General features: G+C 39.2%; 1 protein-coding gene across 1 annotated transcript in view; it reads left to right on the forward strand.

The window, feature by feature from the left end:
* The first annotated feature begins 10,047 nt into the window (after nucleotides 1-10,047).
* LOC124399035 (cadherin-4-like) overlaps nucleotides 10,048-24,149 on the forward strand; it is a 356,413-nt gene continuing 342,311 nt past the window's right edge. The window contains exons 1-2 of the mRNA XM_046869681.1: nucleotides 10,048-10,161; nucleotides 15,362-15,476. Of these exons, the coding sequence (XP_046725637.1) occupies nucleotides 10,105-10,161; nucleotides 15,362-15,476 (172 nt within the window). The 5' untranslated portion in view covers nucleotides 10,048-10,104. The remainder of the gene's footprint in view (nucleotides 10,162-15,361; nucleotides 15,477-24,149) is intronic.

Below are 24,149 nucleotides of genomic sequence, written 5' to 3' on the forward strand. Positions count from 1 at the left end.
TATGTATATAGTGTAAGACACTGAAGTGTTTTATTAATTTCTTTTTAATATAAATGTAGGGTAATTTCTGTCTGATGTTTTTTGCCCTCTGTTTAAATATAGTTGCTGCAATTTGAGTCTTTTTTTTTTTTCACACACCATATGTTGCTCTGTCTGGGTGCGGATGTGGGTGTGAGTGGCGAGAACGGAAGCACTGAAATGTGGCACGGACGTGGAGACTGAATTATTGATGAAAGAGATGGTGGAGGTGTTGAGGAGAGCTGGCCAGGCACTACCACTACTGGCTCGGGAAATGTTTAAAAACGCAGACAGATAGACAGACAGACAGACAGACAGACAGACAGACAGATATATAGATAGATAGAACAAGTTATTCATGTTTAAAAGTCCCCATTTAACAATAATAATAATCTGGACTCTTCTGGGAAGATGTTCTACTAAATTTTGTGGAGATTCATTCAGCTACAAATGTGTTAGTAAAGTCAGGTACCGATGTAGGTGAGAAGGTGAGGAGGTTCCTGGGGTGGAGTCAGTGTTCACATTCATCCCAAAGGTGTTTAATAGAATTTATCACTCTATAAAGCAGGAGACATTCCACACTTTTCCAACCCATGGAAAACAGATCTTCATCATGCTGACTTTATGCACAGGGGCATCGTAATAGTGGAACAGGTTTGGGTCTCCTAGTTCAAGTGAAGAGAAAACTTCATTTTCATTTTGTCCACACACATACACACACACACACACACACACACACCTATACACAGTATGTCAAACAGTTAGCACATTATCATTTAAATTTCCATCATCATAAATGCCCTGCTTGCAGATAAAAACCCGGACCACTCCGGCGTCTCAGCGTGCACCAGCAGCTTCTGGCTTCAGTTTGTATTTTCTTCTCGCATTGTATTTTGCATCCCTGGCACGAACATCAGTCTTTTGGCCCTATGCCCATTACTGCCCATCAAAACGTTTCATCCAAACTGCTGATCTGTTTTGTCATAACAAAGCACCGTCCACTATCCCACACTAATTAGAGCAGCTCATGCTGGTTTTTTTTATTATTATTTTATTTTATCTCTCTCTCCTGACAGCTGACGTGACGTCTTTTTTTTCCTTCAATATATTTCCTTTATTGAATCTGTATGGGTGTTCCTGCCACTATTCCGACCTGGGAGGAATTTCAGCAGGCAGATGTGCTATTAAAAGTGAGGATTTTTTTAGCTATAATTTGTGTTCATTAAAGAAAAATAAATAATACAGTCCACTTCCTGTTTTTTCTGGCTTTGATTTTGACCAAAGACAAGCTGGTTAGTGTCGCTGTTCATCATATTTTATTTGCGTAGGGCTAGTTCATCATTACGTTATCAACTAGCAGCTAGCTCTTTTGCTGATTTACTAAATAACTCCGCTAGCTTGCTAACAATAATGCCACCCATCGTAGCGTATAAGTGTGTTGCCCCAGCTCACAGTTTCACACACTCCTTGTGCAGTTAAAGGGAACTGGAGAACTCTGAAGCGACCCAATTGACCAAAGATCAGGACTGAACTCAACTGAGCTAATTCGAAATGTTATTAGCAGCTAGCTTTCAAATCATACAGATTTTTACATCAGAAATGCTAAATGGAACGCTGTGAGGCGCTTGAAACTAAATCCTATCCCCCTCAATGTTCTCAGGTACATCTTTTCAAGTAAAAGACAGAAGGAAAACAGACATTAGGGTCTGGATATCGATCAACACCCAAACCCTGGTGGTTTTGCATGTTATGCAATATGTATGAGCCTCGTTCTGAATCTGTGCGGAATAGCAATGAAATTTTCTGTTTATTCCCTGATTTTCTCTCCTCTGAGGTGAAATCGCTGCTCGCCACACGGGTCCGTGACAGAAACGGCCCGAAGTGATGGGTCTGGTGTCGATGAGGCGGTTGGCTGTGATTAGGAACACACTTTATTTACAATTCGTCAAGCCGAGTAGTCATTAGAGATCAAGGCGAACCGAACAGACGTGGAAATAGTGAATCATAAATCACGTCGAGAAGAAATTCATAAATACACACACTCGAGGAAAATAGTAAAACTGGCTTAGTACTGTGGTTGCTCAGGAAAATGCATACGTTAATACGTTTATACATCATAAATGATGCTATTAGGACTTGTATCATATACTACTAATCCAACATATTCTAATTAAATATAAAACCAAGCCAATATTCAGCCAATGCACTTTTCACATGGGTATTTGTCTGAGGCCCTTTAGCTCATTCAAACAACTAATATATATATATATATATATATATATTATACAATCTCACAAAAATGAGTGCACCCCTTATCTCACATTTCAGCAACCATTTTAGTATCTTCTCAAGGGACAATAATATAGAAATGAAACTTGGATATATTTTAGAGTATCAATGTGCAGTTTGTGTATCAGTACAGATTTACTGTCCTCTAAAATAGCATACAGCCATTAGTGTCTAATTAACTGGCAACCAAAGTGAGTCCACCCTCAGTGGTAACTGCTGTACGTCGTGTAACCATGCAAAACCACACGTCCTATTCATCATCTTCCTGTTTTTGCCTGCTTGATAGTAACTTTCTTTCGGCTTCTCCCATTAGGGGTCGCCACAGCGGATCATCCGCATGATTGATTTGGCATGTTTTTACGCTGGATGCCCTTCCTAACGCAACCCTCCCTATTAATTCAGGCTTGGGACCGGCATTAAGAGTTGCTGGGGTTGGTTTCCTGACCGGGGATTACTGGAACCATGTCCTGTGGTCTGATTAAACTAAGATAAACTTGTTTGGTTCAGATGGTGTCCAGCATGCAGGGCAATGCTCTGATGAGGAGCACCAAGAAAATTGTGTCTTGCCTTCAGTCAAGCATGGTGGTGGTAGAATCATTGTTTGGGGCTACATGAGTGCTGCTGGTACTGTGTAGCTGCAGGTCATTGTGGGAAATGTATTGTGAGATCCCGAAGCAGAACTTGACCCCCTCCTTTCAGGAACTGGGCTGAACAGCAGTTTTCCAACATAATAACGACTCCAAACGCAATGTCAAGATGACAACTGCTTCGCTGAGGAAGCTGAAGGTGAAGCTGGAGTGGCCAAGTATGTCTCCAGACCTGAACCCTATTGAGCACTTGTGTGGATCCTCAAGCAGAAGGTGGAGAAGCGCCATGTGTCTAACATCCAGCAGCTCAGTGATATCGTTATGGAGGAGTGGAAAAGGATCCCAGCAACAACCTGTGCAGCTGTGGTGAATTTCATGCCCAGGAGGATTAAGGCAGTGCTGGAGAACGATGGTGCTCACATTAAGTATATACACTTTGGACACAGTTTTGACATGTTGACTGAGGGTGTACTCACTTTTGTTGCCAGTTATTTAGACAATAATAGCTGTATGTTGTTATTTTCAGAGTGCAAAAAAAAATCTGTACTGATATACAAACTGCACATTGACTTTAAAATATATCCAAATTTCATTTCTATTGTATTGTTTCCTTCAGAAGATAATTAAATGGCTGCTAAAATGCGAGGGGTGCACTAACTTTTGTTTGCTACTATATACATATGTAGCCAATTTTGATCTACAGCTAGCAATCAGACAAATCGCTTTAACAACCTAAAATTTACTTCCTTTTTTCTAGATCGATGAAAGTTTGTGGGCTCCATTTCACATTTAGTTCTTATTAGCCCTTATAATAAGCTCCATTCTTCTGGAAAGATGGTCCACTAGATTTCGAGAAGATTTTGTGCTCATGGAGCTGGCTTTGTGCATGGTCCTGCTGAGTCAAGGTTTGTGTCTCCTAGATCAAGTAAAGTGTAATTCTATGGTGTCCACTGACATTATATATATTATATACTTTATATAGTTCGGTGCCTCCAGCTTTGTGGTAAAAGCTTGGGAAAGAACCGCATATGGTTAGAAAACTCAGATGTCTCAATAACTTTGATTTTATATATTTATGTCTTTATGTTTTTCCTTCACTGCTACTAATGAACAGCTGATTTGTCAGTGTGATATTCTAACCCTATGATGCAGTATTAACATTCTTGGCATTTGACAGACTTATCTGGACTGAGGAGATGTGGGGTTAATCGCCCCCTTCCAGGTTTTGGTGAGTATTGATGTTAGTACTCCCCAGAACACAACAAGAGGTCCAGTGTTTCCTCAAAATCCCATTTACATGTTATACTGCAGTGAAGACAACACGCTGTAGTAACACGTGAATGAAAAACAGTGCTGGCACGCCAAAGCGAGACGGCAACGAACTGAGCTAAAGGAGGATGTACAGCTCTGTAATGAATGCACTAAGTAGGAACAGGTGCGGGTGATCATGAACAGGTGGATCGTGGGAAAAGCTGGAGTGCAATAGTCAGGAAAATGTTGTTACATCTGTACTACACTGCGTTTCCTCTTTAGCACATCCTCATACTTTTGAAGCTGCACTTAATGGCTGCTTTTTTCAGCTCTGGCCAGCATATAAATCACTTTGGTGGTATACTGTACTGTTAGTGGGTCTAGTGAATATTCTCAATGTAGCAGCCCATTATTATTTTAATAATTCAAAACTCCTTGAGCATTAATGTGCAAACACCATGTGCTTGAAATGTATCTGTCCATGAATTGACGGTTACAGGTTTTATATATATATAAAATATGAAGATATCACATGATATTGCATGATTGTCAGTAGGTTACTAATGTTTCCACACGGACGGTTTTAATTGCCGGATATGTGCATCATGGCGGATTTTTTGTACTTGATTTGAGACTCTGTTAAACGAATGTTTAATGATTCAAAATTAAAAATTTTTAAATCTGAGCAAAGAAAGGACGTTGTGCATTCATGTGTTTTGCATTGAAGGTTTTAATTTCGGCCTTTTTTATATATTTTTGGGATATTTGTTTTATATTGATTAATTTTTGTACTAAAAATTGGCAAACAGAAATGCGAGCTGCATTAATCGTGTGTGAATAAAATTAGTGCCGTTAAAATCAATTTGCGTTGATGTGCTAATTTGGACAGTCTGTATATATATACAGTATATATATACATTATATGAAGTAATAACAGGACTCTAATATTCTACATCAGCAGTCCCCAACTTTTGAACAACGGACCACTGTAAAAACGCTATAAAATTAAGATAAATTTGAGGGGGTTCGTATGATGTCAATGTGCAATAATGTGCATATTATATTATATTATATTATATTATATTATATTATATTATATTATATTATATATTATATTATATTATATAATTTAATTGCATATAAAATGAAATGTAGCTACTCACCATAAAGCTGAGTCAGATGGAGCTTTATTGACGCGTTGAAAAAAAAGTGCGACTGAAACAACTATGGGAAATTGGCAATGGCGGATTTTTATTTTAATTTTAATTTTTTTTATTAAACAACCTGCAGACTGCAAAAGTCAATATTTTTTATGTGCGGCCCGATACCAAATGGCGAACGGTACCGACCCGCGACCCTGTGGTTGGGGACTCCTACATCATAACCCTAAATGGATAAAAATAACGGATGTTTTATGGTTTTCATGGAGATGACAGTGAAACACCAGTACACCACAATAAACTGGATTATGTGTGGGGGGTTTTTTGGCCTCCAACATGAAACTAATGTATGTGTGTTTTGTAAACCCGAACAATGTCAGAAGCAGCGATCTCACATTACACATTACAGAAAAGCCCTGGTTCAGCTGGACCAAACCTGCCGTGCGTGTCATTCTCCCATTATCAAATTTCGGTACTCAAACAATAACTGACATTGGATTTCAAGGCCTCAGGAATCTCCCTCCTGCCCGATCCTTCTTTGTGTCATTGTTTCAGAGTGAGGCAGGGAAGCTCTGAATCTGTCATCGTCCCATTCAGCGAGGGAGCGATCCCGAACCGGTCAGGATGCCAGCGGGCGGTGTAAACGACACAATACCCGTGCTGAGAATGAAAAGGCGTGCGGACGGATGCCACATGCCTCGTAAAATGCCCAACAGACAGGAAGTCAACGCTGGTGCCATTGTGAGCTCCTGTTGTGTTAGAAGTCGATGTTCTTCCATCAAGGTCATTTATTTTGAAAATCAAGCATTTGGAATTAATTCTGTTGGTAATCTGGGTCTTAGTGATACTTAACCAAAAGTTATATAAATATGAGGGATTGGATTGAAAGCTGGAGAATTTGGAGGCCAAAACAACACCTTAACACTCATAGTGTTCTTCAAACACTGTCTCGTCCCATAACCTGCTCCAGCATGACGATGCCCCTGTGCACAAAGCCAGCTCCATGAAGATCTGCTTTACACAGGGTTAGAGTGGAAGATCTCCTGCTGTAAATCCTATTGAACACCTATAGGATGAATGTGAACGCTGACTGTGCCCCAGGAACCTCCTCACCTTCTCACCTCCATCACTACCCGACTTTACTAACACACTTGTGGCTGAATGAATCTCCACAAAATCAAGAGGAACATCTTTCCAGGAGAGTGGAGATTATTATAACAGCAAATGGGCACTAATTATGGAATTGAATGTTCAAAAACCAAATCCAAAATGTATGGTCAGGTGTCCACAAACTGTTGGTGGTGTAATAGAAATGTCTGCCATGAGAGGAGTCTGATGGAGAAACAAATGATCTTCTCTCTTTCGCTCATTTCATCTCTATCTTTCTCCTCCATTCTTTCGTTTTTTTCTCTCTAAATCTCTCTCGCAGCATTTTTTTCCTCTACTTTGTCAGGTTGTGTGTGCACTTTAGAGAGAGAGATAGACGTGTGTGTGTGTGTGTGTGTGTGTGTGTGTGTGTGTGTGTGTGTGTGTGTGTGTGTGTGTGTGTATATGTATGAGTAATGGAAAGGACATGGCGGCTGTTTATTAAACAGTGTTTATTAATATCTCTGGTCTCTGGGGTGATGTAGAGGACGCCGTTCCCGCTCTTCTCTCACGTTCCCTCTCACGGTTCTGTCTTCCTTTTTTTTTTTTTTTTACGTTTGGTTCAGACGTGCTTCTTCTCGATGCTAAAAAAAAACACACAACGCAGCTCCGTCTCAGAGTAATAATGTGTGTTTAACAGAAGCAAACAGTGTCTGGTTTGGATGGGAAATCGTTCTGCAGGAATGAGAGTCTGGGACAAAAGGACAAACAAAAAAATTGCCCGAGTGCGACTGTTAAAACGAATAAATAAATAAATAATCCTCGCTCATTATTACTTTTTCTCCCTGCATGTCTTTACTTTTATTTTCTTACCACAATTATTCCTCTATTTCTTTTTTTTTTTTGTGGTCTCATTTTTATTTCTTCTTGTCAGTCATCTGGTCATCTCATTCACTACATGGCTCAATGCTGTTCCCTTTCTTTCTTTCTTTCTTTCTTTCTTTCTTTCTTTCTTTCTTTCTTTCTTTCTTTCTTTCTTTCTTTCTTTCTTCTGTCTTTCTTTTTCTTTCTTTTCTTTCTTTCTTTTCTTTCTTCTTTCTTTCTTACATTCTTTCTTTCTTTCTTTCTTTCTTTCTTTCTTTCTTTCTTTCTTTCTTTCTTTTTCTTTCTTTCTTTCTTTTTCTTTCTTACATTCTTTCTTTCTTTTTCTTTCTTTCTTTCTTTCTTTCTTTCTTTCTTTTTCTTTCTTTCTTTCTTTCTTTTCTTTCTTTCTTTCTTCTGTCTTTCTTTTAATCTGTCTTTCCTTCTTTTCTTTCTTTCTTTCTTTCTTTCTTTCTTTCTTTCTTTCTTTCTTTTTCTTTCTTCTTTCTTTCTTTCTTTCTTTTTCTTTCTTTCTTTTCTTTCTTTCTTTCTCTTTCTTTCTTTCTTTCTTTCTTTCTTTCTTTCTTTCTTTCTTTCTTCTTCTTTCTTTCTTCTTTCTTTCTTTCTTTCTTTTTCTTTCTTTCTTTCTTTCTTTCTTCTTTCTTTCTTTTCTTTCTTTCTTTCTTTCTTTCTTTCTTTCTTTTTTTCACATTTCACTTTCACATCCTCCTCCTCTGGATTTCCCCCATTTCCATTACTTTTCTCCATTTTATCCATCCATCCATCCACAAACCAGTGAGAGGTGAAGTGAAAGACGCTGATGATCCCGTCACATGCAGGCACCTGTAAGGAGCGGAATGTACTAGAAGGCCAGTGAACAGTTAGGTCAGGAAGTTGAGGTGTTGTAAACAGGAAGAATGGGCAAGTCTAGGACAAGGATCAACTTGTGATGTCTAGACGACTGGTCAGAGATTCTCCCGGTGACTTCCCTTGGAAAGCTTTGCAGCATGCTGAACTATGGAAGAAGGCGAGTTGGTGAGGCAGTGATGCTCTGGGTGAACCTGCTGAGAAACCTCAGGTCTTGGCCTTCATGTGGAGGTCACTCTGAGTTATGTACCACTGAGCTGAAGATTGTTGTAGTTCCCCTGCAGTTAAACTCCTTCATGGTAACGGTGTTCCCTTTGGACGGTGTCCTCTTACAGCAGGATAATGTTCCCTGCACATCCTCACTGTAACACGCTGTTTAGGAATGAGGAGTTCAAGGTGTTGACTTGACCTTCAAATTCCCCAGTTCTCAATCTGATCGAACAGCTTCCTTACCACGTCTTTCTCTCCATTTCTTTTCTCCCCCTTTCAGACCATCCTTTTTGCAGGCCTCATAGCCGAACCATTTTTTTCTTCTCACACTTGCCTAAATTGTTCCCTTTTCCTCTCTTCTTTTTTTGTTTTCTCTCTCTCTCCTTCCATTATGGCCATTTCTTTCTCTCTCTCTCTCTCTCTCTCTCTCTCTCTCTCTCTTTCTCTCTCTCTCTTTCCCACCTTTACCCTTTTGTGTATCATACGTTCATCGCACACTCTATGTATTTCATTCTTCCTACCTTCCTCCCACTTACACTTTCTCACTCATGTTTATTGTCTTCTTGCAATCTCGATCTGTCTCTCTCTCTCTCGCTCTCTCTCTCTCTCTCTCTCTCTCTCTCTCTCTCTCTCTCTCATTCTTTTTTAAATCAAACATCTCTAAACCAGTTGCACGACTGTGAGATGACAGGTTTTTACTTATTGCCATATCGTCATCACACCATCCCTCTGTCTCACTGTGTCTCCTCTCTTTCTCTTTCTCTCAAGATTCAAGATTTAAAAGTTGCTTTATTTGCATGACAAATTTGAACATTTGTATTGTCAAAGTATAAAACATACAGACACATGAGGGAAATAAATCATTTAGAATTAACAATAAACTATAATAATAATAATATACCATAATATAACTATAATAACAATATAATAAAACATATAGAGTTAAAAAGAGATAGAATAAATACGTTGTTTTAATAACAAAAAAAATAAAAAATATAAAATATAAAAAAGGAAAGGAGGTGTGTGTGTGTGTGTGTGTGTGTGTGTGTGTGTGTGTGTGTGTCTGTTGCTGTATGACACTGTCTCTCACCTGGTGGTCTCACCTACTCTCTTTCTCTCGCTCTCTCTCTCTCTCTCTCTCTCTCTCTCTCTCTGTTTTTTTTTATCTATCAGACATCATTAATCCAGTCATACTGAGACTGCGCAGTTTCTCACTTATGCTCATCTTTTCTTCTCACCATCTCTCTCTCTCTCTCTCTCTCTCTCTCTCTCTGTCTCTCTCACACATTATTTCTGTTTCCCCTCTTTTTCTTTCTTTTTATCAGACATTAGTAAACCAGTCACAGTGAGACTACACCACTTTTAATTATGCCCATATCGTCTTCTCACCATCCCTCTCTCTCTCTCTCTCTCTCTCTCTCTCTCGTAATCTTTTTTTAAATGTATTTAACATTATTAATCCAGTCACATTGAGACTGGAGATTCTCACGTATGCCCATGTCGTCTTCTCTCCATCCCTCTGTCTCCTCTGTCTGTATATCTTTCAATCTTTCGCTCTCTCAATCGTGGCTCACGATTAAACCACAAACGCGTGTGTGTGTGTGTGTGTGAGAGAGAGAGTTAGAGAAAGAGAGAGAGAGAGGAGGAGGAGCAGCTCACAGCGGCGCTGCAGCTCTTCTGGTGCTCAGAGAGAGAGAGAGAGAGAGAGAGAGTCTCTCCCCATCCGCGCTTCTCTCTCCGTCAGTTCGCTCCAGGCTCGTGGCTCTTTCGGAAGGATGCGCGCGCTCCCGGTGCTCTTCTCCGTAGCTGCTCTCCTCCTGCACTCCTCTCCGGTAATAAAACAAAAAAAAAATTGAAATCTAAAAAAAAAATACATCCCTCCTTCTTATCCTTCATTCGCCTTTTTTTTCTATGTTGTTGCCTGCCTGCATCCCCGCATCCCCGCGCCTCCGCTCTGCGCATCACTTCTCGGAGAACCTCCGCGTAAAGAAAGAGAGAAAAGTCGATCCTGACGAACGCGCGCTCGAGCTGCGCGGGACTGACTCCTTCTTTCCCTGGACTTTCTCTTCTTCTTCCTCCTCTTCTTCTCCTTCTTCTACACCTCCTCCTCCTCCTTCTCTTCTTCTTCTTCTTGATCAGGGAGAAAATATAATAAATCAGGGTGGATTTTTTTTTAACATTGATTTTCTTTCTTTCTTTTTTTTTAACGAAAAAAAAAAAAAAAACGCAGGCACGCGCGCGCACACGCGAGGACGTGGATTCTCTTTTCGCCTCAAAGTCGGAGATGCCGTGAAATGATTCGGTCCGTTTCTGCATTGCTGGATTATAATCCGGGATTTGATCCGGGATCAGTTCTGATTTTTATTCATTATTTTTGTTATATATTCATATGCATTTTTTGCTGATTTGGCACATTGTGTAACGTTCCTGCAGTGCACATTTTACCGCCACCTGAAGCTGAAAGCTCCTTCAAACACCTCGTGAGGAGCATGATGTGTGTGTCTGTGTGTGTGTGTGTGTGAGAGAGAGAGTGTGTGAGTGTGTTAGTGAGTGTGTAATAGCCCGAGACACTGAAATGTGCAGTCCAGGATGAATAGAAGGACCAATTTAAATGAATGAAGGAAGGTCAGAAGAACAGAAATGCATCCCATCAGAGCTTCATGCTTACTCGACACGAGTTGGAGTTCCCACTGGTGCATGAACCTCTTGCGAAATGCTCTCCTGTAGATCAGACTTCACTCGTGAATCCGTGTGTGACAATGTGTCTAAGTGGCAAAAAAGAGAATAAACTGGTGGTGGAATGGGATAGATTAGATCTTTGTCTCCTAAAAAAATTGATGGTTGAGGTAAGAAGTTACTGTGAGTCCTGCATGGTTGTGAAGATCCTAAAAATCACTCTAAAGATGCGAGATGTTCTGCTGTAATAAAACCCGCAACACACGAGCCGTTTCGAAAACCAACTGTCCTTCAACCATACTTTTTTATCATACACCTGGATAATCATCTGATTGTCTAATGTTGATTATTAATTCAATTGTAATATATGATTTGGTTTTTCCATGCCACTGGTTCAGACGTCCATATCCAGAAGATCAGATCTTATTTCCCGCTAAAGGAGATCCGGCTGTGTAAATCCGGCAGTGAGTTGTCATGCGTAGCCGTGTGCACCTGGTAGAAACGACAAGCCTGAGTGAACCGCCGCTTCGAATGGGATAGATTAGATCTGGCTCTTCAAATAACGGAGCCAGAAGAGCTTACAGGAGTAACGAAGGTCCGATAAGCGCTTGTTGTTGGTTTGAAGAGAAGAACTGGACGTTTTTCATGTCGTCAGGGTTCATATGTGGAATTTGGTCGATCGATGAAATGGTCGATTGGATCTCTTAACAGGATGTTTGGAAGCAAACGCTGTGGTGTGAAGTTGTTACGGGTCATCGTGTTCGGTTCCTCACAGAAAGATCATCCAAGGATCATTTCTAACTTCATGTGCATGCTGGTAAAACACATGTAAAAGTGGATCTTTAGATCTTTTTCTGAGATATTTTGGTGTAAAATTGTAACTCAGATCTTTTGTGATGTTTTTGTGAAAGTCAGCCGGAGAAATCTAATCCCTGATCAGACTGCTGTTTAAAATCAAGCAAAGTTCTTCACATACACTGGTGGTCCTTTTAGAGGAACTGGAGAGGAACCGTGTTATCTTATAAAGCAATCCTTCTCTTCACTCTGAAGGAACCGTTTTCAGCGACACTATGGAAGGTTTATTCATTTAATCGTGGGATCTGCTGTAAAATGGTTCTTCTCTGGCATCCTGCTGAAGAACCCTTTGAATTTTAGGAGTGTAGATCAGATCTCAGGAGATCAGTCGGCTGTGTAAAAGTCGGAGCGTATCGGGGCTTTGACATGGCGGAGAGGAGAAATCTGATGACTATTTCTCAGAAGTGAGATTAGAGCTCATATTTTTAGAAATGAAGGTTCCTGCGAAGTTTCTGTGGCTGGAAACCAACAGATCTTTAACCTTTACTTCCTTGATGTCGCAGAAACCAAAGTGATTCTGGAAATGATTCTTCAACGGCAACATTTCTACCTCCATCCTTCCCTTCTATCTATTATCCGTTTCCCTTCATCTTTTTCTTTTTTATTCTCTTACTACTCATGCATCAGAAGTTCCACAGTTTTTCTTTTCTTTTTTTTATCACTTCTTTTCTTTCTCCACATTTTTATTCTCTGCGCTGCTCTTTCTTTCTTTCTTTCTTTCTTTCTTTCTTTCTTTCTTTCTTTCTTTCTTTCTTTCTTTCTTTCTTTCTTTCTTTCTTTTCTTTCTCAATTGCAACATTTCTGCCTCCACCAGAAGGTTTTTTTTCCTTCACCTGAACAGTGAAACTCAGTGAGATTCAGGGTTTGTCCATATTCTGCTGTAAACCACAAAGACCTGAAGAATCATTTCCATAAGAGAAATGTGCTTTTGATGATTAAAAAAAGAAGTTTGTTTTATTTTCCCCAAATGCATCGTTCTGCTCCAAAAGTCCATTTCAGAGGTCAAATCCGATCTCATTGTCCAGGCGACATTTTGATATAAAGTAGCTGGGAATCAGGTGGGACTATAATTGGATAGATTAGATTTCCATCAGCATGCTGAAAATGGCTCGAAAAGGTTCTGAGACACAGCAGAAGTCGGGACAGAGGAGAAATTTAAAGGAAGGTGCAACACAAAGAACTCATTCATCATTAGCTTTTCATTTAATGTTTTTTTAATTCTTCTCAAAGGAACCGCAGAAAAAAAAAGATCCATTGTGGGTTAAAGATTCTTCTGCATACCTTCTGGTTTCTGAAGTTTTGTAGACACCACTATGGTAATACCTTATTTGGTGGCACAAAGAGCAATATCATTTCCAATGTGGAAGCTGATGATTGATTTAATTGCACCAGGAAAAGAAAAAAGCACCTGAGAACAGTAGATCGGATCTGGTTTGCGGCCAATGATTTGATTAATGGATTTATCCTGGGAAAACGTCCGAATGCTTTTCTCCACATAGTCCGTCTTGGTTTTCCAGCCGTTCGTGGTTCCTTCTCAATCTTTTACCACGAAGTTTGAGGCACACAATTTTATAGAACGTCTTTGAATCATTGCAGAGGCATTGAATTTCCTTTACTTGAACTAGAAGACCCAAACCTGTTACAGCATGACACTTGGAAGTGTGTAGAAGATTCTTGGGTGGCTTGCTATAGAGCTATATTAAACACTTTTGGGATGAATGTGAATGCTGACTGCACCCCAGGCCTCCTCATAGATATCTGACTTTACTAACACCCTTGTGACTTAATGAATCTCCATAAAATCTAGTGGAACATCTACATGGAAGAGTGAAGGTTATGGAGTTAAACGTGACATGAGATGTTCAAAATGCATGTTGTCAACATACTTTTGTCCATATATAGTGTGTGTGTGTGTGTGTGTGTGTGTGTGTGTGTGTGTGTGATCTTCAGGTCATTATTGCTGATGAAACTGCTTCAAAACCCCTCCACTGAAATGTTCTTTCAGGATCTAAATAAGACATTGGAGCACTAAAGAACTACTTCCTGTATTTTTTTGTAATATATTAATAAATTTAAATATATGATGACGATCCCGATGCGGCGCCGGAGCAGTGATCATGGCAACCGTGTCGCCACATCCCATAATTTCCCATAATCAGTACAGGGAGTTTATTAACATGTCACGTTGACGCTAAATCGACACTGATTGGCCAGATTACAGCGCATGTCATTACTAACCTCATGAATATGCAAATGAGATGCTTGAACTAAGGTGTTCCTTTTTTTTTTTCTAATGAGTTAATTTTATTTCTACCTGTCTTTGCCATTTCTTTTTCTCCTCCATCATTTCTGCTTTCCATCTATTCACCCAGCCTTCCTTCCTTCTTCTTTCCATCTTTCCTTCTTTCCTACTCGTTTCCTAATTCTTTCTTTGATCCAGCCATCACTTCTTCCTTTCTTCATTGTCTTCCTTTCTTCCTTTGCTCTTATTCCTCACTTTTCTCTCTAATCTCCTCTTACAGTTCTCTCTTATTTTCCTCTCTTCTATCTCTCTCTGTCTTTTATTCTCCTGCAGCCCCCATCTTGTCAATTTCTCCTTCGCCTCTCTGTTCCTTATCATTCATTTTTCTTCTGTTATTCATTACTTTTTCATATCCTCTCTCTTCTTTCTCCCGTTCTCCTTTTCCTTCTGAAGTACTTGTAACAGGATTTCCACCTTTTTCTTCTTCCCACCTTTTTCATTCTTTCTTCTTTTTCACTTTTCTTTCTTCACCTCTCCATTCTCCAGCCTGCTCCTTAGATTTTTCTTTCTTTCTTGCTGCTTGTATTGCAAATTGTGTCTTCGTCTTTTCATTTACTTATCTCTCTCTCTCTCTCTCTCTCTCTCTCTCTCTCTCTCTCTCTCTCTCTCTCTCTCTCTCTCTCTCTCTCTCTCTCTCTCTCTCTCTCTCTCTCTCTCTCTCTCTCTCTCTTTCTCACTACCATTTTCTTGACCCTGGAGTGACTTCACACTTTGCACTGGAGTGAAGGGAACAGGGAGTGAAGTGCCCTTGAACTAAATGAACACAGGCTCATTTGCATATTTGTTAGCTGTGTGTGTGTGTGTGTGTGTGTGTGTGTGTGTGTGTGTGTGTGTGTGTGTGGAGGACAAAAGAGTGTGAAGTGTCCACTAAACACCAAGCACACGTCTTTTTTTTTCTTTTGGGATTTTCTTTAGTATTCTTTCTTCTTATTTTATGCTTTAGAAGTTTACTATGCTCAGCCTGAATGTGTGTACAAACACACACACACACACACACACACACACACACACACACACACACACACACACACACTCGTTCTCTGTCTCTGAGCTGCTAAGATCATCCTGTCCATGATCTTACTCCTCATATCAGGGTCATTGTGGTCCACAGGAAATCAATACTGTGTGTGTGTGTGTGTGTGTGTGTGTGTGTGTGTGTGTGTGTGTGTGTGTGTGTGTGTGTGTGTGTTGGTTCACAGGGGCTGCTCGGGGAGATGCAGAAGAATACGCCGGCGTGCAAGTCAGGATTTTCACAAAGCCTTTATTCCCTGAGTCTCTCCAGGGATCTACTGCATGGACAAAGTGTGCTCAAAGGTAGGAACCTACTTTACTACTGTCTGCTGTTGGCGTGTGGCTCAAGCACTCACTACACACTCGAACAGTGTGTGTGTGTGTGTGTGTGTGTGTGTGTGTGTGTGTGTAATGACGTCTATAATGCTGTGCTTAATATCAGAGTGTGTGCAGAGTGACGTGTATGATGCTGGGCCTTATAACTGAATGGTTTTGTGTGTGTGGGTGTGTGTGGAGTGACATGATGCTGGGCTTTATACAAAATCATGTGTGTGTATGTTTGTGTGTGTGTGTGTGTGATGTTGTGTCTGTGATGGTGACCTTAATATCAAAGTGTGTGTGGAATGACATGTATGATGCTGGGCCTTATAACTAAATAGGTGTGTGTGTGTGTGTGTGTGTGTGTGTGTGTGTGTGCAGTGATGTGTGATGTTAAGCTATAAGCCTGTGTGTGTGTGCATTGTGTGTTGATTGATGTGTGCGATGTTTAGTATTCGAGGCTGTGCACTAAATGCAGCGTTCAATGGCGCTCCTAATTTCCCAGGCAAGAATATTTCTATCTTGTCATTCTTTGTTTATTTGTTTGGTGTTTGTTTCTTGCATTTGAGATATTTTATGACGGATCTTCATAATGAAGCAAAGCGAATCCTCAAAATAATCATCCCCCGAATGCAGCATTCAATAACCCTCGTTTTTTTCTAGGCATGTTTGATTTTTTTTTTCCCACATTCATATCTGTAAATTTGACTCCTGAACTCCAATCAAATTAAAAGAATGTTTTTTAATGATGATACACACTGATCTGATCCAACATCTACTACCACTGGTTCAATCCAGTAATATTTTCCCTAAATGCAGTGTTCAACAGCACCTGGTATTCTCTTGCTTTTTTCTCTTCATTTTTTCATTTCATTTCACACGTTCACTCTGAAAATAATCCTGCTGTGTTCCACGAGCCTCCGATTTGATGTCTGCGTGTGTTCTCTGAGCAGATATTGAGGAATGAATTGATGTGATTTGAAGAATAACACTTATCCTGGGCTGAACTCTAAAAACGTTGGGACATGCTGCCTTCAATGGCCTGGTGTTTATGGTTTTGGAATAGATTTCAGGGATTTTAAGGCATCGTGCTGATGGTTCGATGGAGAAAAGATCAATTGTGCACACTGATCAGCGACAAGCGTGTGTGTGTGTGTGTGTGTGTGTGTGTGTGTGTGTGTGTGTGTGTGTGTGTGCATATGTTAATGACTAAAGTTTTTTCTCCAGTAAAAGTCCATAAACATCTATAATTTCAATTTTAAATCAATTTGTTGAAATGTTGCATTCGACAAGAGTCAGATCTTCTTTGCATGCTGCATGTGTGTGTGTGTGTGTGTGTGTGTGTGTGTGTGTGTGTGTGTGTGTGTGTGTGTGTGTGTGCTTTTTGATCTTTCCTGACCTTCACGAGTTTTATCACAGGATATCACTGGAGGAAACCCGTTCACAAAACACATCCTAAATTATATCTAAATCAAGCTCCGCTCTCATACACAAGTACAGTTCTGTGTGTGTGTGTGTGTGTGTGTGTGTGTGTGTGTGTGTGTGTGTGTGTGTTCATAAATCAGATTTCCTGAAATGCTATGTTCAATGTGCCTGCATGTGTCAGGATGTTTCTCGTGGTCCTGAATTTACTGTAATAAGGGATTAAATGAAATGATTAAGAAATGAAGATACTGAGTATGGATTATATAGTAGGCGTTAATCCTAAAATGAACTCCTGCCACACTTCCTATTATGCATCGAGCCTTGCGTCTTCTCCTTCTCGTCTTCATCAATTCTGTGAAATAAAGGAATGTTTTAGACCCTAAAAATTGAAGTGTTGCTGCAAAACAAATTGTATTCATGTTTCTGCTTTCTGAACATCTCATTCCATATTGAGTCCCCATTTGCACTTATAATGAGCTCCACTCTTCTGGAAATATGTTCCACTAGATTTTGTGGAAATTCATTTAGCCACAAGGGTGTTAGTCAAATCAGGTACTGATGCTGGCGAAGTGAGGAGGCCTGGGGTGCAGTCAGCATTCACATTCTCCCAAAGGTGTTCAATAGGGCATATAGCAGGAGATCTTTCACTCCAACCGCATGTGAAGCAGATCTTTATTGAGCTGGAACAGGTTTGGGTCTTTTAGATCGAGTGAAAGGAAAACGTCATGTCTCCTGAATCTACAGACGTTCTGCGCAATTGTGCACCTTCAACTTTAGAGTAACAGTTTGGCGAAGAAGCACGTATGGCTGTGACAATCAGGTGTCCAAATACTTTTGGCAAAAAAAAGTTTTTTCCAAAGTCAGAAAATTGGACTTGGGAAATGGGAAAAGGTCTCGATTCTTCTTTCTCTTTGTCTTGCCTCTGGGCAATATCTGAAGCCATGTGTCCGACTTGCCTTGGCTCATATTGTTCTCTATGAAGAATATCTTCACCGTCTGCACTGTCATCAATTCGACAATTCCTCATCGATCTTCTGTTTTCTTCCGCATCTCCGCCATACCAATTATTCAAAGAGCTAACTTTGTTTGGCCGTGTGACAGAGCAGGAAATCTAATCGACACTCGGGTGCTAATCTCCCTCCACCGCTGCCAATCGAGACTAATTGGAAACCCCGCATTGATCTCCGTGTTTCTTCCCCCCTCCGGCTCCGTCGCGTATCCGGCTATGAAACACTTCCTCCAGTTCTCCTGCTTTTAAAATCACGTCTCACACGTCTCCGGTTCTGTACAAGTTGTTTGAACAGCAGCTCGTGTTGTGTTGTGTCGTGTCGTCATAGCTGGACGATGAAGATGATTATGTTCTTTAGCCGCGAGTATCTGTGGATGGAAAAAACGATCAGACAAGCAACGATATGTAAACGAAAAAAATCACTCATGAGCTTTAAACACCTTTTCACATCTGCTAAATTGTTCAACAAACTCATATACAAACCGTTCACCAATCGCCCGCCAGCTTCCAGGATGAACGATCCATCACTGCATAAATTTTGTGTGCAATGTTTTGATTGGTTAAGGTTACATTGATGGGCGGGGCTTAGAATTATGCAACAAATGATACTATATTTTTTATTGAAAAAACTTTAAATAAATAATTTAATGATCATTCAATTTTTTCATTCTTTCTTCTAATAAATTGATTAATTGGATACTTTTTTTTTTTAATGAGATGTTTTGCTTATTTTAACTATATAAAACCTTAATTAAGGGTATTTATGTCTAAAAAGTGTATTAAAAAAATGCAAAGCCACATATTCAATCTTTAATTTAGACTTCTAAAAGTTTATAGTTGCTGCTTGTTGAGAAATAAATGAAGGGATTTTTCCTCTGAACAAATTCCCTCATGCTGGGGGAAAACAACAACAAAAAAACAAAAAAACCCTAAACTGTTTAAATCAACATTTGTATTGTTTTAAATGATAATTGCAGTTGACAATTTGACAACCGTTTTCAATATAAAATATAATAAAACAAGATTTGTTAAAAAAAAGGGTCATTTTGTTCAGTTGTAAAGATGTAAGCATCTAGAATATCATTAATAAAATTTGGTATTATAATTAAATGATATATGCATAAATTAAATATACAAACTTTGAAAACATTTGAAGGTAGTAAATCACTTTTGAAAACAGAAACGTTACTGTTGTAGTAGACAAACGCAATAAAAAGAGACTGGAACGGAGAAATGCAGAAAGCTGACAGGTTTGATTAAAAAAGGAAAATTATGCATTGGTGTATAAATGCATATTAATTTGCTGAAAACACAACAGTGACTAAACATGTGATTGTTTACTGCTGCTGTTATTTGCTGAGTTTACATTTAGTGTTTGATTAAATTAATTAAATCATCATGAAGTCGCGAGCGAGCCGATTGCACAACCCGATGCTCACGAGTCCCGACAGAACAGATCCAGTACGACTTTCCTGAAGTTACAAACACACCGTTTACACAATAACACTTCATTACACAGGATTACAGAGTTTCTGCTCACCGTGCTGATGTTTCACCTTCATCCGTCTCAGCAGTGTGTTTTATTATTACATGCTCGTGCATCACTGTGTTACTCCCATCCCACACAAACTCAACTTCACATTACTTGCAGGTTACAGTCTTCTTTGTTGCGTTTAATAGAAAATGCTCTCATGCCTTGGAAGATTTGGGACGCACACTTTCATCATTGATTATTATCTGTTTTATCGATTAGTTGTTGCAGCCCGAATTATATATCATGATTAATAGTATTTTATTATACTATAATGTAGTGTAATATTCCATTTGTAGGTTTTATATATATATATATATATATATAGGGCTATCAATTGATAGAAATATTTAATCGCATCTTAATCGCACGTGCGAACACACATGTACAAGTTAAAGTGTTTGATATAAATAAATATATCAATAAACAAACAAAAACAAATCAATTAATAAATGATAGATCAATAAAATAAATAATTATGGATGAAATTTGTAGTGTGAATGTTCTTTGGAAAAATGTAAAATGTTTTAGGTTTCCTTTCCTTCTTCTTTCCCTTTCCTCCCTCCTTTCCTTTCCTTTCCTTTCCTTTCCTTTCCTTTCCTTTCCTTTCCTTTCCTTTCCTCCTCCTTTCCTTTCCTTTCCTTTCCTTTCCTCCCTCCTTTCCTTTCCTTTCCTTTCCTTTCCTTTCCTTTCCTCCCTCCTTTCCTTTCCTTTCCTTTCCTTTCCTTTCCTTTCCTTTCCTTTCCTTTCCTTTCCTTTCCTTTCCTCCTCCTTTCCTTTCCTTTCCTTTCCTTTCCTTTCCTCCTCCTTTCCTTTCCTTTCCTTTCCTTTCCTCCCTCATTTCCTTTCCTTTCCTTTCCTTTCCTTTCCTTTCCTTTCCTTTCCTTTCCTTTCCTTTCCTTTCCTTTCCTCCTTTCCTTTCCTTTCCTTTCCTTTCCTTTCCTTTCCTTTCCTTTCCTTTCCTTTCCTTTCATCCCTCCTTTCCTTTCCTTTCCTTTCCTTTCCTTTCCTTTCCTTTCCTTTCCTTTCCTTTCCTTTCCTTTCCTTTCCTTTCCTCCTCCATTCCTTTCCATTCCTTTCCTTTCCTTTCCTCCCTCCTTTCCTTTCCATTCCTTTCCTTTCCTTTCCTTTCCTTTCCTTTCCTTTCCTTTCCTTTCCTTTCCTTTCCTTTCCTCCCTCCTTTCCTTTCCATTCCTTTCCTTTCCTTTCCTTTCCTTTCCTTTCCTTTCCTTTCCTTTCCTTTCCTTTCCTTTCCTTCCTTTCATCCCTCCTTTCCTTTCCTTTTCCTTAACTTCCTTTCATCCCTCCTTTCCTTTCCTTTCCTTTCCTTTCCTCCCTCCTTTCCTTTCCTTTCCTTTCCTCCTTTCCTTTCCTTTCCTTTCCTTCCTTTCATCCCTCCTTTCCTTTTCTTTCCTTTCCTTTCCTTTCCTTTCCTTTCCTTTCATCCCTCCTTTCCTTTCCTTTCCTTTCCTTTCATCCCTCCTTTCTTTTCCTTTCCTTTCCTTTCTTCTGCTTTCCTTTCCTTTCCTTTCATTTCCTCTGCTTCCTTTTCTTTTCTTTTCTTTTCTTTCCTTTCCTTTCCTTTTTTGTGCAATTTTTTTTATAGTAATTAAATAAACATTATGTTTTTAATTAACTGACTATTTTTCCAACATTTCTGAGTATATTTCAGAATTATAGATGTGACATTGTGATGTTTACTGTATGATAAATAAAGTCTACAGTGGATGTAATTAGATCACATTACCGTGTTGTGTAAGTGACTGAACACACCTGCTGGAGAAAATCACTTGTGTTGCTTTTTAATACAGACTCGAATCTTTCTACGCTATAATTTTTTCCTCAATGCTTCAAATCCATGCTCTGTTTTTCCATGATTTTTCCTTGTTGATTTTTTTCCAAACACAAATTCAGTTTTCTAACAGGACACTGCTCCTGGGAATCTCGTTGCCATCGTAAGCAAAAAAAAAAATAAAAATCCTCACGTCCGTCATCGCGCTCCACGACACGCCACTGAACCATTGATCCAGCACTTTTTCGAGCCTGGAGCTCGCTCAGGAGTTTACGGCCTTTTCTGCTTGTAATTATTCAACAGTAATTACACCTTCGTGTCCATTAAATCTAAATCACATGCAATTATTGACGAGTAATTACACCAGAGTGTCAATTAACTCCGGACGCAAACAGCTCGGGGTGTAATACGTGCTTGTTTGTGTGATTATTTTGTGGTCGTGTTTGTGTTCGTCTGTTTGGCCCGAAACAAATTCCGCTTTAGCTCCCGCGGGCGCCATTATAGGGCGGGGTTTCAGGAGTACGTATTCATGGGGAAAATACTTGCCAGGTTACAACAGGAGGTGTTGATTAGTTTCCTAATACAGCAGGCATATGACTATATTGTCAGGGTCACTGCCAAGATTCATTTCTCATCAAACATGGCCGCCAAGGACTACGCTTTTTATAATCGACAGCACTCACACTCACCCCCCAGCTCCTAATTGAGCACAGGTGTTCTCAATCATACACACACACACACACACACACACACACACACACACACACACACACACAAATACAAAGACTCTAGCTGTGTCCGAAATTGAAAGTGCATGGATGGTGAGTTGACTTTATCTGAAAAATTAAATAAAAGCTAATAAAAAAATCCAGACTCTGCTGTAAATATACAGCGTCAGAGAGCAAAAGCCTTTCCTTTCCTTTCCTTTCCTTTCCTTTCCTTTCCTTTCCTTTCCTTTCCTTTCCATTCCTTTCCTTTCTTTTCCATTTCTTTTCTTTCCTTTCCTTTCCTTTCTTTTCCTTTCCTTTCCTTTCTTTTCCATTTCTTTTCTTTCCTTTCCTTTTATTTTCTTTCCTTTTCGTTCCTTTCTTTTCCTTTCCTTTCTTTTCCTTTTCTTTCCTTTCCTTTCCTTTTATTTTCTTTCCTTTTCGTTCCTTTCTTTTCCTTTCCTTTCCTTTCCTTTCCATTTCTTTTCTTTCCTTTCCTTTCTTTTCTTTTCTTTTCTTTTCTTCTTTTTCTTTCCATTTCTTTTCTTTTCTTTTCTTTTCCTCTCATTTCCTTTCCTATTTCCTTTACCTTTTCCTTTCCTTTCCTTTCCTTTCTTTTCTTTTCCTTTCCTTTCCTTTCATCTCCTTTCTTTTCCTTTCCTTTCCTTTCCTTTCCTTTCCTTTCCTTTCCTTTCCTTTCCTTTCCTTTCCTTTCCTTTCCTTTCCTTTCTTTTCCATTTCTTTTCTTTCCTTTCCTTTTATTTTCTTTCCTTTTCGTTCCTTTCTTTTCCTTTCCTTTCCTTTCCTTTCTTTTCCTTTTCTTTCCTTTCCTTTCCTTTTATTTTCTTTCCTTTCCTTCCTTTCCTTTCCTTTCCTTTCCTTTCCTTTCCATTTCTTTTCTTTCCTTTCCTTTCTTTTCTTTTCTTTTCTTTTCTTTTCTTTTCTTTTCTTTTCTTTTCTTTCCATTTCTTTTCTTTTCTTTTCCTTTCCTTTCCTTTCCTTTCCTTTCCTTTCCTTTCCTTTCCTTTTCCTTTCCTTTCCTTTCCTTTCCTTTTCCTTTCCTTTCCTTTCCTTTCCTTTCCTTTCCTTTCCTTTCCTTTCCTTTCCTTTCCTTTCCTTTCTTTTCCTTTCCTTTCCTTTCTTTTCCATTTCTTTTCTTTCCTTTCCTTTCCCTTCATAATAAAGAGAGAAAAAACCAAGTGGTTTAGTTAAGAAAAAGAAAGAAATCTTCTTGTACATTACAGTAGAGTGATATTATTTTTTTTGTATATATCTGAGCGATGTTAGGAAGCTGAGGTCAGAGCACTGAGGATTAGGGGCCTTGCTCAAGGCTTTTCTCACCATAAAAAAAGTTTTCTTGTTATCAGATCTTATTTTACTTATTTGTATAACCAAGTGGACGACAAAAACAATAAAGCAACAACTTTTTCTATGTTGAGATCACGAGTAAAAATTGAGTTGTGATCGCGAGAAAACAAGAAATAAATGTATTATTATTATTATTGTGCATGGCCTCTTGGACTTCCATCTACATGTGAAGGTAAGGAAGTGACCTTGTTCTTGGATGTTCTTAAAAATGATAAGAGACGTAACCAGGTAAGACTGTATAATGCGTTACTAATTAACGAATGTAAATGATCACTATCATTAGCATTTTTTCGGTTGTTCAGCAGATGGTATGAGTCTGTTGTACAGCTTTCTATATTTTTTGTAAGACTTTGCACTTCCTGATGAATTGGTGTAGTGTTTTCATGAAAGTTGTTCAAAGTTTCGAGATTGTGACGTCGTTGCTGTGATTGTGATTAGAGATGAAATCTCGAGGTTCTTTGTTTCCACACTAACAAGCAACAGATGGATGTGAAATATGCACTACATTCATCACTTGCAATCTGCTCCGAAATAATGTGAACTCTGCTGGATGATATCAAGGCTCAGATCAGCGTGAGATCGTTATTTACTATGCAGTAGAAGGGGCGGAGCCAGCAAAACCACTGTACTTTTCTAAGAACGTAGAACAGGTCTTTTAAATAGGATCATAGGTTAAGGCTCTGGGTTACTGATCAGAGGGTTAGGGGTTCAACCCCTAGTAGTAGTGCAAAGCTGACACTTTTGGGCCCTTGAGCATGGCCCTTAACCCTCTGTTCTCCAGAGATGTTGTATCATCGCTGAGCCTGGGCTTTAAACCCATCTTCCT

This window comes from Silurus meridionalis, chromosome 16 (genome assembly GCF_014805685.1).
Source record: "Silurus meridionalis isolate SWU-2019-XX chromosome 16, ASM1480568v1, whole genome shotgun sequence".
NCBI classification, from domain to species: domain Eukaryota; kingdom Metazoa; phylum Chordata; class Actinopteri; order Siluriformes; family Siluridae; genus Silurus; species Silurus meridionalis.